The sequence below is a fragment of the Cebus imitator genome, unplaced genomic scaffold, assembly GCF_001604975.1.
Source record: "Cebus imitator isolate Cc_AM_T3 unplaced genomic scaffold, Cebus_imitator-1.0 Scaffold54, whole genome shotgun sequence".
In the NCBI taxonomy this organism is placed as follows: Eukaryota; Metazoa; Chordata; class Mammalia; order Primates; family Cebidae; genus Cebus; species Cebus imitator.
The window spans coordinates 4,627,108-4,642,987 of record NW_016107369.1 but is presented as its reverse complement, the minus strand read 5'-3'; the positions used below and the strand labels follow the sequence as shown (position 1 = coordinate 4,642,987).

The 15,880-nt window shown below is 49.3% G+C and overlaps 1 protein-coding gene across 4 annotated transcripts in view; it reads right to left on the bottom strand.

The window, feature by feature from the left end:
* The window catches only part of LTBP2 (latent transforming growth factor beta binding protein 2), a 112,690-nt gene that overhangs the window by 49,234 nt on the left and 47,576 nt on the right, over window positions 1-15,880 (bottom strand). For all 4 annotated transcript variants that reach the window (XM_017528653.2, XM_017528654.2, XM_017528657.2 and 1 more), the window contains exons 4-8: window positions 6,022-6,212; window positions 3,363-3,533; window positions 2,665-2,871; window positions 1,554-1,840; window positions 373-475 (exon numbers count right to left, since the gene is read on the bottom strand). In XM_017528653.2, the coding sequence (XP_017384142.1) occupies window positions 373-475; window positions 1,554-1,840; window positions 2,665-2,871; window positions 3,363-3,533; window positions 6,022-6,212 (959 nt within the window). The remainder of the gene's footprint in view (window positions 1-372; window positions 476-1,553; window positions 1,841-2,664; window positions 2,872-3,362; window positions 3,534-6,021; window positions 6,213-15,880) is intronic.

The window sequence follows — 15,880 nt, the reverse complement described above, 5'->3', positions numbered from 1 at the left end:
CCCCACCAGGGAGAGAATAAGGAAAACACTGGGTCACCGAATCAAGAACTCTGGGGCCCTGGCATCTGGGCAGGGGTATGCAGAGGAGCACTGAATGAAATCCCTCAAATCTGAGCAAGAATCTCTGCAAGAGGGAGCAGGCCCTTGCAGGCAGTCAGATGAAGCAGGCAGGCCAGGCTGTACCAGCAGAGGGCTGCCAGGAGCCTCAGTGCCAGCCAGAAACGCCTTCAATGCGGGTCTGGGAAGTCTGCAGTTTACCAGCCTGTTCTACTGGCCTGGACTCTGATACCCTGGAGGGAAAACCCTGTCAGCAGAGGCCAGGCCCTGGGAGGGCTTCTCCCACAACTCTTGACCTTGGCCCCCAGCACTCACCTGGTCTGGGTGGGCATGGGGCACACAAAGTCACTCCCCAGAAGGCTCCCACACTGCCACAGCAGTCCTCTTGGGTAGTCAGCTCCAGCAGAGGGTTGGCGCACTGGAAGAGAGGCCATGGCCACCTGTGAACACCTGACCACCCCCTGTTCCCTCCCAGGCTGTGCACAGATGTCCCAGGAAAGCGTAGGACACAGAACTCACTCCCCACATTCTGCCTGAGGATGTCCCCAGCCAAAGAAGGGGAGAAGGGGGTCAGCCCATATCCCAGAAGGAGGCAGAGAGGACTGCTGTGCACTTTCGCAGACCTGAACCTGTATGTGAATGGGATATCCCTAGACACGAGATGTATAGGGCTGCAAACCACCACCCTCCATGGCCCCAGCCACAGACAAAGGTCCTAAAGGAATAGCTTCCTCTGTTGACCTCCAGGGAACCCCAGGGTCACCCACAGTGTGGGCCTTCCTTGTGAGCAGAGCCCCAGGCTCAGGGACACCCCAAGCTGAGAGGCCAGGGATGATCTGAGAATTCAGGGTATTTGCCCCTTGCCTGTCCCACCTCCTCCAGTTCCCTAACCTCAGAAGGGGTTTCTGGAAACTAAGGGGTTTCCTGGCAATGCCAAGAAAAACCATACTGGGTCTGGTCTAACCCCTATTCTTGGGTGGCTGGCCTCAGAGAAGCTTCCCCGATTTCCCATTATGAGCTGAGGATGGCTCTGGGGGGAATGGGGTATCTCTCATCTTTGTACCACCAGGGCTTTGGGGTTAACCTCCATTTACTAATTTCACACCTCTGTGACCCCAACTGTGGTCTCAACTGGTTACAAAGCTCCTGGCCAGATCCTAACAGCCCACTGGTCCATGTGCCAGGGGTCATAGAATCAAAACTCTAGGCTGCCTTCACCTGAGGATGCTGGTGACAGCTCCTCCAGAGGAGAACTTCCTTGGGTCCTTGTCTGTGTGCCTGGTATTGACAGGCACCAAGTGGAGCCCAGGAAGGAGGCCCAGCTTCTCCATACATGGGCAATTTCATGCCTTGGGTTTTCCCATCTGGGAAATGGGAGACTCTGCAGACACTCACATTCCATAAGAACAAAGAGGACAGAGAGGAGGGAAAGGGCATATTGGGGACATTTGCTGTCCTGGAAGCATCCAGGGCTGAGGCCAGAGCTGTGTCCTCACCTGTCCGTTCACAGTGTTCAGGTAACACCGGCCCAGCAGTCCTCGAGGCCTGGGTGCTGCTGGGGGTCGTGGCCGAGTGGGCTCTCCAGACCGCACAGGGATGCTGTTGCTGTCCCAGAGGCTGTGGCCAGGGCTGGCAGGCAGCCGGGGCGGGGGTCTGGTCTCCACGCTGTTCTCCTCTAGGGCCTCCTCTGCCCCGCCCCGCACCCGAGCCACCTGGTGGATCTGCACTGAAGCCTCGGGCGGGTGGTGAATGTGCACCTTCACCAGGGAAGGGTTCATGGAGGCTGGGCACAGGGGCTGGGGTCAGAGCCAGGGAAGCAGGGCCCCGCTCTCATTTTCCAACCCTCTGAAGGGTCTCCACCAGCCCTGGGCCAGGCCGGCTACTGGCTGCATGTCACCCCAAAACTCTCCATTTCTTTGCTCCCAAGTTAGAGCCCCAGAATGATCCCTTGTGGGACGGGATGAAGCGCAAACTCCGTCACCGAAGGAGCCTCATCAGCACGTTCCCAGCTACCTTTCTGATTCCACCTCCCCCATGACCCTGGCCAACCCTGGAGTTTCAGCCCCCTGGCTCCTGCAGGGGCCACCTCCGTGGCTTTGCTCATGCCAGTCCCTCCTTAACCAGACGCTGCCCATTGTTTAAGGCCTAACTGCGGTCCATCCCCTCCATGCAGCTGTCCCATGCACTCTGGGCGTAGGAGCCTCTCCGTCCCCTGATCTCCTAAAGCATTCTGTAGTTTTTTTGGCACCTAATAATGGAAGGCAGGGGAAATGAAATGTTTTATGCTGATATTCTATTTCCCATCCATTCTCCCTGTATTACCCAAGCCCATGGGTTCCTTGAGGACAGCTCCCTGCCCTTACACTGTTTTGCCTTCCCCAAGGTACCCAGCATAGGGAGAGGGCAAAAACAAGTGGATGAATTTTAATGGGAGAGGGCCGAGTTTAGGGAATGAAACTCAGCGCTGAGGGCCAGAAGAACGATGGGGGGTTGATAGTAAAGGAAGGACTGCAGGCAGTCTCCTGTCCTTGCATAGCAACTGTGACAGCCTCCACCCAACTGGCACTCCTCCCAGGGTCCCGCTGGCCCGGCGGTGCTGGCACTCACCCAGCTGGTTGGAGAGCGGCAGTGTGAAGGTGGACTGCTTCAAGGGGGCTTCCAGCAGGGCTCTGGGGCGGGAGCCCCTCCCTGGAGGCTCCCTGTCTGGCTGCGGGACAGGCAGGTGGCAGAACTTCCCGGTGGAGTTGGTGGGGCACCAGCACTCGTCCCTGCCGATGCAGCGGCCTCCGTTCAGGCAGGGGATCTGGCAGAAATCTGCAACGTCAAGGTAACCAGCGGTGGAAGAACAACAGCACCCACTCTGCTGCTCGTGACCACCACAGAGAAACAGGCACCAGAACCCTGATCCTAGATGGCTTCTGTAGCCCAGAGGTCCCTGAAATGCAGGGACTTTCCACTGCATTTATGTAGAGTGAAGAAGGATAGATAGTAACCAGCTCCTGCCTTCCCAAAAAGCTCATTTAGGCCTTTCCCTGCACCCCACAATAACCTGGGAGATGGGGCAGTGGTATTATCATGAACTCCGTTTCTTCTCTGTTGAGGAAACTTGGACTCAGAGAGGTTATGTGACTCTGAGAGTCACACGGCTAGGCTGCCAAGTGAGGATTCAGCTCCGCATGTGATTTCGGACAATTTGAGGAGCCACATTTTGGGAGCAGCAGGCTCCAGTCCAAGACAGGCCTGGCTCTCCGGCCATTCACCCTCCAGGGCCAGCTGGGAACCATCTGAGAGGGAAAGGCACTTACAGATGCGGAAGCCAGACTTGGGGTCGTGCCCATGGCCGCCCTGGCTGTACAGGGTGGTGGTGTCGCCCCTCTCGCAGCTGTTGGCACAGTGTCCGTGGGCACAGGTCTGCTTGCAGATGGTGGGAGTGAAGACGATCTTGATCTTTTTAATTTTCTCCGTGAGGTTCAGCCCTGCAGAGAGAGGGCTTGGGTCCAGGGGGCAGGGCTGAGAGGTACAGCTATGACTTCCAGAGGCTGGTTAGAAAGGCCCATGGGACTCGGGCTGCATTCATCCCCAGAGAGTTTGCAGTGTCCCATTGTAGGGGCAGGGTGATACCTTTGAGACTGAGAAGCTTGCAGATGTGCCAGCCACCAAGCTTACACTTCACGCACATCAACCCTCTTGAATAGTAGTATGTTAGGTTGAACCATTAGAAATTGCCATTTTTGTAGGTTCCTATGGCTGAGTGTTGGCATTTTTCATATATCCAACCTACTATGTCCATTTTACAGCTAAGAAAACTGAGGCCCAGAGAAGTTTAGGTGCCCAAGTGACACAGCTAGCAAGTGATGCAGTTGGACTTGGAACCCGAAGTCAGGGAATGGAATGCGGCTCAGGCTTGCCAGAGAGGAGAGTTCTCTAAGAGAAGAGAAGAAGATAAAGCCTGAAAGAAGGATTAGAGTCAGGCTAGTAGGGGACCTGATTACCAGGACAAAGATCAGGCACTTTATTTGGTGGTGACTTTTCAGTAAGACATCATCCTGGCTGTGATGTGCAGGGGCGTCTGGAGGCAGGGTGACCACTTGGGAGGTCATGGCAGCAGTGCAAACTGAGGTCACTTCATTTACTAAGGGTGGTGGCAATGGAATTGGGGTATTAATTCAGTATGGGGAGCCCGGGGACGGAAGCCAGAAGCAGAGGGGTGAGGGAGAAGTGGGAAGGGGGGAGTTGAAAAATACGTGTTGACCATGGGTTTGAGAAGCTGGACTGTAAAGGGAAGAGATGGAGAGGGAGCCAGAAGGAAGCGGAGAAATGAGAAAGAGTGTGTGTCTGTGCGTGCGTGTGTGTGTGTGTGTGTATGTGTGTGTGTGTGTGTGTGTGTGAATGAGAGAGCTGGAAGCAATTGTGCATGCTGAAGGGAAAGAGCTGAGAGGGAGGGACAGGGTGAAGATACAGAAGTGGGGGGACAAGTGATGCCAGCGTTCCAGAGGAAATGAGAAAGGGTGCCACGGTGTGCCTTAGACAAGAGAGACACCTCCCCCTCAAGATGGCATGAAAGGAATCATCAACCATGAAAAGGAATGAAGCACAGACACACACTGCCACAAGGATAAACCTCGAAAACGTTATGCTAAGCCAGGCACGGGGACTCATGCCTGCAATCCCAGTACTTTGGGAGGCTGAGTCAGGAGGATCACTTGAGGCCAGGAGTTTGAGACCAGCCAGAGCAACGTGGCAAGACCCCATCTCTACAAAAAATTTAAAAATTAGCCAGGCATAGTGGTGCATGCCTGTAGTCCCAGCTACTCCGGAGCCTGAGGTAGAAGGATCACTTGAGCTCAGGAGTTTGAGGCTGCAGTGAGCTGTGATCATGCCACCACACTCCAGCCTGGGCAACAGAGCAAGACTCTGCAGAAAAGAGAAGAACAGAGAAGAGGAGGGAAGGGGAGGGGAGGGGAGGGGAGGGAAAATGTAATGCTAAGTAAAAGAAGACAGACACAAAAGATGGCACACTGTATGCCTCCATTCAAGTGAAATGTTGAGGACATGCAAATCTATAGAGACCGGAAGTCAGTGAGTGGTTGCCAGGGATAGAAGGCGGAGATAAGGAGTGACTCCTGCTTTAATGGGTACAAGGTCTCTACGTGGAGTGATAAAAACGTTGTGGAACCAAACGGTGGCAATGGTTGCATAAAATTATGAATATACTAAGAGCCACTAAAGTGTAGCCTTTAAAATGGTTAATTTTATGTGAATTCCACTTCAATTTTTAAAATGGAAAAAAAGGAAGGAGGTGAGCTCAGGCACAGACGTAGACACGGAAGTGGTGGGGGTGAGTGTGGCAGATGGACAGGAAGTTGGGGAGCTCTCTGGGAGGTGGGAGCATGTCTGTGGGCTGATGGATGGGGCCTCAGGAAAGGAGGGGAGGGGAGGGGAGACCTGGAGTAGCTGCTTTGAGAAACGCAGGGAGAGAATGTCCTCCACATAGGGAGGGGTTGTCAGGAAACAACAGAGAATGAGTCATGGCGTGAATCCACAGAGATTCTGTTTTCTGCTCTGGGAAGCAGAGGCGCAGCTGTAGGTGCTGAGGAAACAGCTGGTTGGGTTGATCCAGGAGGGTTTGGGTTTGCAGGAAGGATAAGGTAGAAGGACCCGGACCCAGGAGTTGTTCATGGTGGGAGATGAGGGAAGCAAAGGCAGGAGGGGATGGCAGATTGGGCAGAAACAGAGCAGTCCAGGTCTAAGGGTTGCAACAGGGGCAAAGTCCAGGTCTGCTGATTTGGGACCCCTGGAGCCCAGGACAAAGCAGGTGCTCAGCAAGTGTTTGTTGATTGGTTGAAAGAATGAGGGGCAAGGTGACAACGCAGCTGCTCTGTGAGAGGGGAGGGGAAAGCTGAGGTGGGAGAAGAGAGATCTAGAGGTCCTGCTCTTCTAGGACCCACGGCAGGGCATCCTTACCCCAGGGGGATGAGGGGTGCTCCGGAGGGAGCGCCTGATGGGTGCCATCCCTCTGCTCCAGGCCTGGTCCCAAGGGCAGGGCGTTGGAAGAGAGCTGGCCATTGGCTGTGGCAGTCGGGTGAAGTCGGACACTGCGGGACAACCCCAGGTGGTGATGGGAAGGGCGGGTCTGGCTGAGGTTACTCAGAGTCCTGTGGAGACAACCCCAGCCCAGGAGTTTGCATCCCGGGAATAGTGTGTGCCACCCCTCATCCAGCCACCCACCCTGCCTTGGCACAAGAGGAATGCTCTCTGGCTGCCTTCTCACCCATGTGTGGCTGACTCCCATACATGAAGGTGCCCCGAGGCAGAAGGACTGATCTAAGGTCCGCCGGCTAGTTTCGTAGAAATACCAACCTCTATGTGGAACTGCCAGGCTTTTGCTGGGTTATTCCAGGCAAGTCACTTAGCCTCTCTGGGCCTCAGGACCCTTGACTGCAAAATGGGGGTGTTAGACGGTCCTCACGTAGCTCTGACATTCCAAGAGTCTTTGAGAACCCACTATGGACCAGCCTCTGCCCTAAAACCAAATCCTGGCCCCACCGCCTACCACTTCTTAATATATCCCTTAATACGAATGACCTGTAGAATAGCATCTGACAAACATACCTTCACAGATTCAGGGCAGAGCCTAGAATCTCCCTCTCATTTATTTTTATTGTAAGAATAATATAACAACAATATTCAAGGAGAAAATATGACTTCATCATCTCCCATCCCAACACAGCAAATACTTTTGCATATTTTTTTAACCTGTGCTCATGTATATGATTTTACACTATTGTCATCACCTAGAGATACAATTTTAAATTCTGGTTTTTCACTGAACATTAGACCACTCGTTGCACAATTCAACTTTTCATATCTGTCATGTTCATCGCTACACGATAGTCCATCTGAAGATGAATCACAACTTACTCAGATATTCATCTGTTACATATTTAGATTTTTTTAAAAAGTTTTTTGTTTATTTTTGTTTTTGAGATGGACTTTTGCTCTTGTTACCCAGGCTGGAGTGCAATGGCACGATCTCAGCTCACTGCAGCCTCCACCTCCTGGGTTCAAGCGATTCTCCTGCCTCAGCCTCCCAAGTAGCTGGGATTACAGGAGCCTACCACCACTCCTGGCTAATTTGTTTGTATTTTTAGTAGAGACAGGGTTTTTCCAGGCTGTCTGGAAAAACATGTTTCACCATGTTGGCCAGGCTGGTCTCAAACTCCTGGCCTCAGGTGATCCATTCACCTTGGCCTCCCAAAGTGCTGGACTTACAGGTGTAAGCCATTGCACCTGACCTGTGCCTAAGTTTCAAATGTATACATCCTTACCTATATGACTCTGTCTTCCGTCAATATTCCTTTAGTACAGAGGGATTTGTTGTACTATTCTATTTTTTATGTTTGAAAAAATGTTATAGGAAACATTTTGAAAGGATTAAAACTTTAGAATGAGGCTGGGTGAGGTGGCCCATGCCTGTAATCCGAATACTTTGGGAGGCTGTGACAGACAGGCAGGTCACTTTAATACAGGAGTTTGAGATCAGCCTGGTCAACATGGTGAAACTTCACCACTGCTAAAAATACAAAAATTAGCCGGGTGTGGTAGTGCATGCCTGTATTCCCAGCTACTTGGGAGGCTGAGAATCGTTTGAACCTAGGAAGTGGAAGATGCAGTGGCCGAGATCATGCCACTGCACTCCAGCCTGGGCAACAGAGTGAGACTCTGTCTCAAAAAAGCCAAACAAAACAAAAACTTCAAAATGAATTCCTGGGGCTAGAATGACTGTATCAAAGGTTACAAACATTTATGTCTGTAGGCACACACTGGTGTATTGCTTTCTGAAAGGCTTCCATCCAAATGTATAAACGAACCACTTAGACCACAACCTTGCCAGCATAGCATATTATTAATTTTTAATATTTTGCTCGCTTTGAAGAAGCATAAAGTGGTACTTCAATGTTCCTTTCACCTCCCCCTCTCCTTTAAAAATTATTTTTGAGGTTGAAGTATTTCAGGTATTTATTTACCACTTGTGAAAATCCTCCGCTCACGTCCTTTGACATTTTAACTGTTTGAATTGTCTCACACATTTGAGCACATTCTCTTTATGTTTATTATTGGGCAGGCTGTTCTAAAAGGCAGCCTCTGTTGTAAATACTCTGTCATTGTCACAATGTCTATGAACCACTGTGTATATGACAGCGTCTGGACTATGGTGAGTATAAGTGCATTGCAGACATCAAAGCTGAGAGAGGCTCAGTCCTGCCCAAGGTTACACAAGAGCTAAATCGGGACACCAGGATGCCAACTCAGGGCAGCCTGATCCACAGCCTGTGTTCTGTGCCACCCGATAACCAGCCCAGACCCCAGTGGGAGCTCAGCCTGGAGGCCTCTGCTCAGGCCTTGGGGGCATCCCTTCCCCCAGTAGTTCCTATGCCTAGCCTCCCCACTGGAATCCTGGCCAAGTGGGATAAGGTCCTGGGGTTCTCTTCCTCTTCCATCTCCACCATTGTTCTGTCACCCCTCAGGGCCAGGCCATGAGCAAACTCCTTACACTTTCCTGGCAGAAGGCAAACTAGGACTGGCCTGGCATGGTGGTTCATGCCTATTATCCCAGCACTTTGGAAGGCCAAGGTGGGTGGATCAGCTGAGGTCAGAAGTTCGAGACCAGTCTGACCAACAGAGTGAAACCCCATCAAAAAATACAAAGATTAGCTGGGCTTAGTGGCACATGCCTGCAATCTCAGCTACAGGGGAGGCTGAGTCACTAGAATTGCTTGAACTTGGGAGATGGAGGTTGCAGTGAGCCAAGATCATGCCATTGCACTCCAGCCTGGATGATAGAGCAAGACTCAGTCTCAAAAAAATAATAAAATAAAAAAAGAAAGCACACTCCCTCCAAGGACTTCCAAGAAAGCACCTGGGAAAGTGAGGTGGCTGAGCTGCGAGCTCACTGGGAGCCTCGTCCTGGTTACCAGGCTGGTGCCATGCTCAGGTTAGTGCCAGGGCCACAGAGCATCCCAGAGAGGTGAAAGGAGCAGCTCATTTTCTACCCAGACCACTACCACTTTTCTGAACTTGACCCTGACAAAGAACTCTCCAGTCTGGTCAGGAGGGAAACTCAAAGGGTTCTTTCTTGGTGATTTGTTGTCATTGTTATGTTATTGCTGCTGTCAGTTTTTTCTCTAATTGGTGCTCAGTGCTCATGGCACCAAGATCTCAGGGTTCAAATCCCTTAAGGGCCAGTTGGGTAGTTTTGCAGAGAAGAAAACCAAATAAACAAACCATGCGTTCCCTAGTGATAGTTGGGATCTGGCTGTACAGAGAGAGGCTGGGACCTGGGCCAGACAGACGTCGGTTCTGCCCCTTACTAGCAGCATGACCTTAAGCAAGTCACTTAGCTCCCCCAAGACTCAGAATCCTCATCACTGAAACAAGAAGAGCAATGCCCACCTCTTATGGCTATTGTGAGGACGAAGAGAACAGTAAGACCGTGCAATTATTTTACAAATACAAGTACATGGTCAAAGTAGAAAAATATGCCAGGATTTTTAAATTGCAGGAACAAGGAGGAAAAAAGGAGTTAGCTATGGTTTGGACGAAACACATTTCCCGAAGCAAATAAGAAAACGTGACTGCGCCGCTTAAAATTCTTCTTTATTTAAGGGAAATAGAAAGACTCCAGAAAAAAAGTGTTATTGCTGTCCAAGTGTCCTTATACAGGGCCAAGTACCTAATCTGATGCTAAACACATTTTTAACAATTGGAGTCTTCTGAGCCCAAGTCATTTTCATCTACTGCTGTAATGGGGATTTGGGGTTAAATGACAGAAATCAAAAAGCCCTGTGTTCTGAGAGGCTTATATTGGAGTAAAGGAGGAAGTTTCCAGTTCTTTGATAGGTCCTGCCTTTTATTCCTAAAGCATCCATATAAGGAGGTTCATATCTCCCTTTATAAATCCCAGCCTAGTCCTCAGAGGTGAGCAGGAGAGAGGCTCTCCCTGTGTGGAGGGCTGCAGGCTCTTGGCTCAGCTCTAGCTCCCTAATGGTCTCCAGCTGGTTGCCACTACCATCACCACGTAGAAGGGCACAGGCAGCTAGGATGGGGTGGAGACTGTGAGCTGTGGAGTTTGTAAACCCCACTGTCTAGCCTTGTGTTATCTTTGCACTCATTTCCTTCAAGCAAATCGCAAGCCTTTAGCCAAATCCTGTTTGCATGTCCCTTCCTAGCCTCAGTTAGGTTGTGGGACATCAAGAGAAGGGTCTGGTGCCATGTTTGCCCCAGGCTGGTCCAAAGAAGCAGTATCCCCCAATTAAGGGCAGTAGAGGTAGGTGGAAACAGAAGGCAAGAGTCTTAATGAGAAGGTGACCTCAGCCCCCAGGAGAGGCTCCATCACTATCAGCCTTGGGAGAACCGCTGCAGTTTCATCAAAGGACAGAGTTTGCCAAACTCATCCAGCATAAGAATGGAACTTGCTATTTTTCTGGGATTGTTTCAGGGAAGTCCTGGCCAAGCCTCCACAATGGACCAAAACAGCCATCTCTAAGACTTCAGGATTTCACAAATCAGTAAAATTTTGGAACAAATTTGGGGGAGTAACATAAAGTTGCTAACCTTTTATTTAGGTTGCTAAGACTTTAAGACACACACACACACACACACACACACACACACACACACACAAACTGCCAATCATTACCACCATAATTTCATGAAAGAAAAGACATTTCAGAGCCAAAAGGAAATGTTTGAATAAGCCTAACTTTATGGAAATCTCACCAAATGACTTTATTTTCTTCATTTCTTTATGGACCATGAGACCCCCATCACAGGCCAGCACAGAGCTAAGAGGCAGCCACCAGGTCCACCACGGTCTGCTCTCACTGTGGACTCCGGGCTCTTTAAACCAAGATGAGGAAGAATTCCCATCCCAGTGGCCAGGGTCTTCAGACCCACGTGAAAACTGCCTGGGCAGTTTACACCCATAATGATGCCATTTAGTTAAATGTTCAAGGTGTGCCCACACCCTGCCCGACACCTAAGGTTTCCAAAGAGCAATGGGAAGACAAGTGGGTGAGGAGCTCTGTGCCCTCCACCCCATTCACCCTCAGCCTAGCCTGGCAACTCTCCTCTATTAACTTCATAAATTGGGCTTCCAAAAACAGCTGGCCCTTCCGACCCATGGGTTCTGCATCTGCAGATTCAACCAAGTGTGGATGGGGAATATTTGGGGGAAAAATAAAAAATTGCAATCAACAATGAAAACTATTCAAATAAAAATGATACAGTATTTACTTAGCATGTGACATATTATAAGTAACCTAGGAATGATTTAAAGTACATGGGAACATGAATATAGGTTATCTGCAAACATTATGCCATTTTATACCAGGGACTTGAACATCCATGAATCTTGCTATTCACAGGGGTCCTGGAACAAATCCCCTGTGGATATCGAGGGATGACTGTACTATTTTGTTTGAAAAGGGCCTTGCTGCTAAAAGAAAGTTTAAGAGTGTTGCTAAAGATACAGAGAATACACTTGTAATTCCAGCACTTTGGGAGGCTGAGGCAGGCAGATCCCTTGAGATCAGGAGTTTGAGACCAGCCTGGCCAATATGGTGAAATCCCATCTCTACTGAAAATACAAAAGGTTTCTGGGTATGATGGCAGGCACTTGTAATCCCAGCTACTTAGGCTGAGGCAGGAGAATTGCTTGAGCCCAGGAGGTGGAGGTTGCAGTGAACCAAGATCACAGTACTGCACTCCACCCAGCCTGGGTGACAAAAGTGAGACTCCATCTCAAAAAGAAAAGAAAAATAACATAATAAATGCATGGAGGTGGGAAGCACAGGCCATGTTTAAAGACGAATAAGAAGCACCATTCGGATAAAGCACAGATTAGAGGGGAAGGTGGGGAAGGAAATCATACCATTCAGTGCCTATCAGGTGGCAGGCATCATGCTAAGTGTTTTAGCTAATATGTCATTTACTTGTCCAAACAACTCCATAATCAAAAACCCCCGCTTGGCCAAAACCACCTTAAACAAAGTAAAAAGACAAATGACATGGTAGGAAAAATATGTGCAACTCGTATCTTAGACAAAAGATGAATCTCCATAATATCGGAGTTCCTAGAAACAGAAATGACAGACACCAACAGCCTTAAAAGAAAAATCAGCAAAGAATATGAACAGGTCACAGAAAAGAAAGATACAAACATTTCTTGAACGCAGAAAAATATGCATAATCGTTCTCCTAGTAAGGGATGCGTGAATGAAAACTCTGAGATAGTATTTTTTAATCCATCAGATCAGGAAAAAAAAATCCAAAAGCTTAATAACATACTCATTTGTGAGACGATGCAGAAACAGATACTCTCGGATGCCGCTGGCAGGCATGTAAATTGATACAGACCTTCTGGAAAGCAATTTGGCAACGTCTACCTGCATCCCAAGGCATCCACGCTTTGACCCTGAAGCTCCACCTCCAAGATTATCCTGCAGATAAACCTTCTGTGGTAGGTGTGGCTGCCCCGCCCAGGTCCCCTTTCTGGCTCGTGTATCTGCAAGTGCAGTGGCTAAAGGCTTACCCCTGTGATTTCTTCCGCGCCATGCTCTTGGCTGATGGGAACCACCTGAGAAGCTCCTCCCACCACCGTGACCACACAGCCTATGACTGCCTGAAAGAGAAGTTCAAAAGCCTGGGCCCCCATGCCTCAAAGAGGAACAACTTTGTAAGCTCTATCCTTAATCGGGCCAAAGCTTGATTTACCTGGGACCACATCTTTACTTGGCTCTCCCCTTTCCCACATTGCTTCCTTCTCTTCTTTAGCATTCCCCACCAAAATCACACACACCTGAATCACCCCAAATCACACACACCTGAATTCCACCCAAAATCAAACACACCTGAATTCCACCCAAAATCACACATGCCCCAATTCCACCCAAAATGACACACACCCGAATCCCACCTCTGGGGGACCCGACCTAAGACACTTGCAAATGTCCAAAATGATATATGAACAAGACTATAGCAGCACTATTTTGTAATAGCAAAATATTTTGTACAGAATCAAAACAACTTAAATGTCCTTCAAAAGGGGACTGGTTAAACAAACAAGGATCTGCCCGCAGAATGGGGTAATAGGCCCTGGAAACACAGCAGTGGCTCCTTTGCATCAATAAGTTAAGCTTTCCAAGACATACTGAAAAGGGAAAACGCAATAGCCCCATCCCACCACTGACTGTTTTGTACAGACTGTGACCTAACAATGGTTATCACATGTTAAAATGGCTGAAAAAAAAAATCAAAAGAAGAATAGTACCTCATGACATGAGAAAATGATAAGAAATTCAAATGGAAGCATCTATAAAGTTTAACTGGAACACAGCTGCCCTCCTTGTCTGTGGCTGGTTTTGCTCTCCAATGGCATCACTGAGTAGTTGCAAAAACCGTATGTCATAGAAACTCTATTTACTGTCTGGCCATTTAGGGAAGAAGTGTGCTGGCTCCTGGTGTAGGGCATGTGAACTTCTGTGTAACATACAGAAAATAAGGATATATGTTGCAGTTATTTGCATATTAATAAACCTTGGGAAGATACCCTGGAATGTTAATAACAGTGGTTACCTATGTATGTGGCAGGGTGGAGAACAGGGAGTGAGAAGTGGGTGGGTAGGGATACACTGGTGCTGGCACTATAATTTAATGGCCACTTTCTCTGTGCCACATTTTGTGCTGATAATGCCCATCACGTGCATCCTCTCACATAGGCCTCTCCATAACCCAAGAGTTAGATACTCATTATCCCCATTTCATAGTCAAGAAGACAGAGGCTATGGGGGTTCTATGCCTTGCAGAAGGTGGCTGAACTCCTAAGTGCAGAGGCCAAGTTGCAAAATCAGGTAACTTTATCCTAAGTCCACCCACCATTAATCGTTTCTTTATCGCCATTTTACAAATGAGGACATTGAGGCTTCGAGGGATTAAAGAATAGGTCTGGGCCCTTATGGTGGAGGGCTTGAACTATTGGTGGAGGAGTCTGGGCTGTACCCAGTGGGTCGGGGGAGTGCCCTGAGATTTCGAAGCAGGGCAATGACCTGGTCCAAAGAACAGCTACACATTTTCACCCATTCAAAGAGCAAGTACTGAGTGCCTGTCACAGACCATGCACTGACACCCAGGGATGGCAAAGACAACCTTGGGTGGAGTCTTCTGCCTCCTAATTTCCAGTGGGGACTGGACAAAAGGACTAGCACCCTAGCAAAGGTGAGAGGGCACAGGGGAAGCCATATGTAAGCCTCAAGTCACTCATGGTCTTCAAGCAGGTCTAGGACATGTTGGGATGGACATTCTTTTTATTTCCGCCCTGAGATGGAGTTTCATTGTTGTTGCCCAGGCTGGAATGCAATGGTGCAATATTGGCTCACTACAACCTCCGCCTCCCGGGTTCAAGCGATTCTCCTGCCTCAGCCTCCCGAGTAGCTGGGACTACAGGGGCACACCACCGCCCGGCTACAGATGGGGTTTCACCGTGGTTGCCAGGATGGTCTCGATCTCCTGACCTCATGATTTACTTGCCTTGGCCTCCCAAAGTGCTGAGATTACAGGCGTGACCATCACGCCCAGCCAAGGGATGGGCATTCCTAAATGATGATTGTGGTGAAAGACCACCTGCTAGAGAATGGACAAAAGACAGGAGGACCGGAGGCCAGCTGGAAGGCTTCGGCTGTGCTCTAGGCTATCAGTGGCCGAGGAAAGAACGAAGAAGGCATGGATGCAAGGGCTATTTCAGATGTAGAGACACATAATTCCCAGCTATGGCTTGGACAAATGGGTGGAGGGAGTTCCAAGGGCCCAGATCTCAACACGAGAAATCCAAGAAGTCAATGATATTGGATATAATGAGTGTTTGGTACCTCGAGATGGATCTCAAGATGAGAACACCCAGGAGGCAGAAGTTGGGAGAGAGTTCTGGGGCTGTAGACACAGTTGGGGCTGGAAGGAGGTCGTGAGAGTAGGGGTGGTGTCTGCAGAGTTAAGAGGGAAGGATGATATCACTCGGGGAAAGCAGGCAGAACGAACCATGCTTCAGAGTGCCACTGCCTGACTGAGGCATTAATTCTGCCAACGTTTCCCAATTTAAAAGGGGAAAATGTATTAATGAACAGAATGGTCTCAGCTCTAAGTCTTGCTCCCATAAATTCTTCTCCAGCCTCTGGCGCCTGCTACTACTTGTCTGCTAGCACACGATTAAACAAACGAACAAGCCGTAAATTAATATTAACGGAAAAATGTGGCAACGGCCTATCATACTTCAACCCACAGTTTGCTCTTTTCACGGACACGTGCGTGTGCCTATAGCTGTTTTTTTTTTTTTTTTTTTTGAACACATAGACGATCGTCATAGTTTCTGCTAATAAAACTGTTCCCAGCTCTAATCATGAATTAAGTATATTGATATTTCACAGTATTCCTTACGACTTCCAGGTGTTCCGACACCTAAACAGTTTGAGAAATGTAAGAGTAAAGAGAGAACAAAGGGCAGAGGGACCTGGGGAACACCAGCGCTTAAGGGGCAGATGGAGCAAGAGGGTCTGAAGGGAAGGAGCAGCCAGAGGAGTGGGAAGGATCGAGGAGAAAGCTCCAAGAGAGGAAGGCGTTCCCAGACCTCTCTCTGCTGCTGGCCACAGCGCAGAGGCTGTTCCTTCCCGTGGCTGCAGGTGTAGCTCACTGCAGCTTAACGTGCCCTGGTGTTTCCCTGGTGGCTCAGTCTCCTCTGAGGATCTAGGTGCTGGCAAGGTAGGGAAAGCCCTTG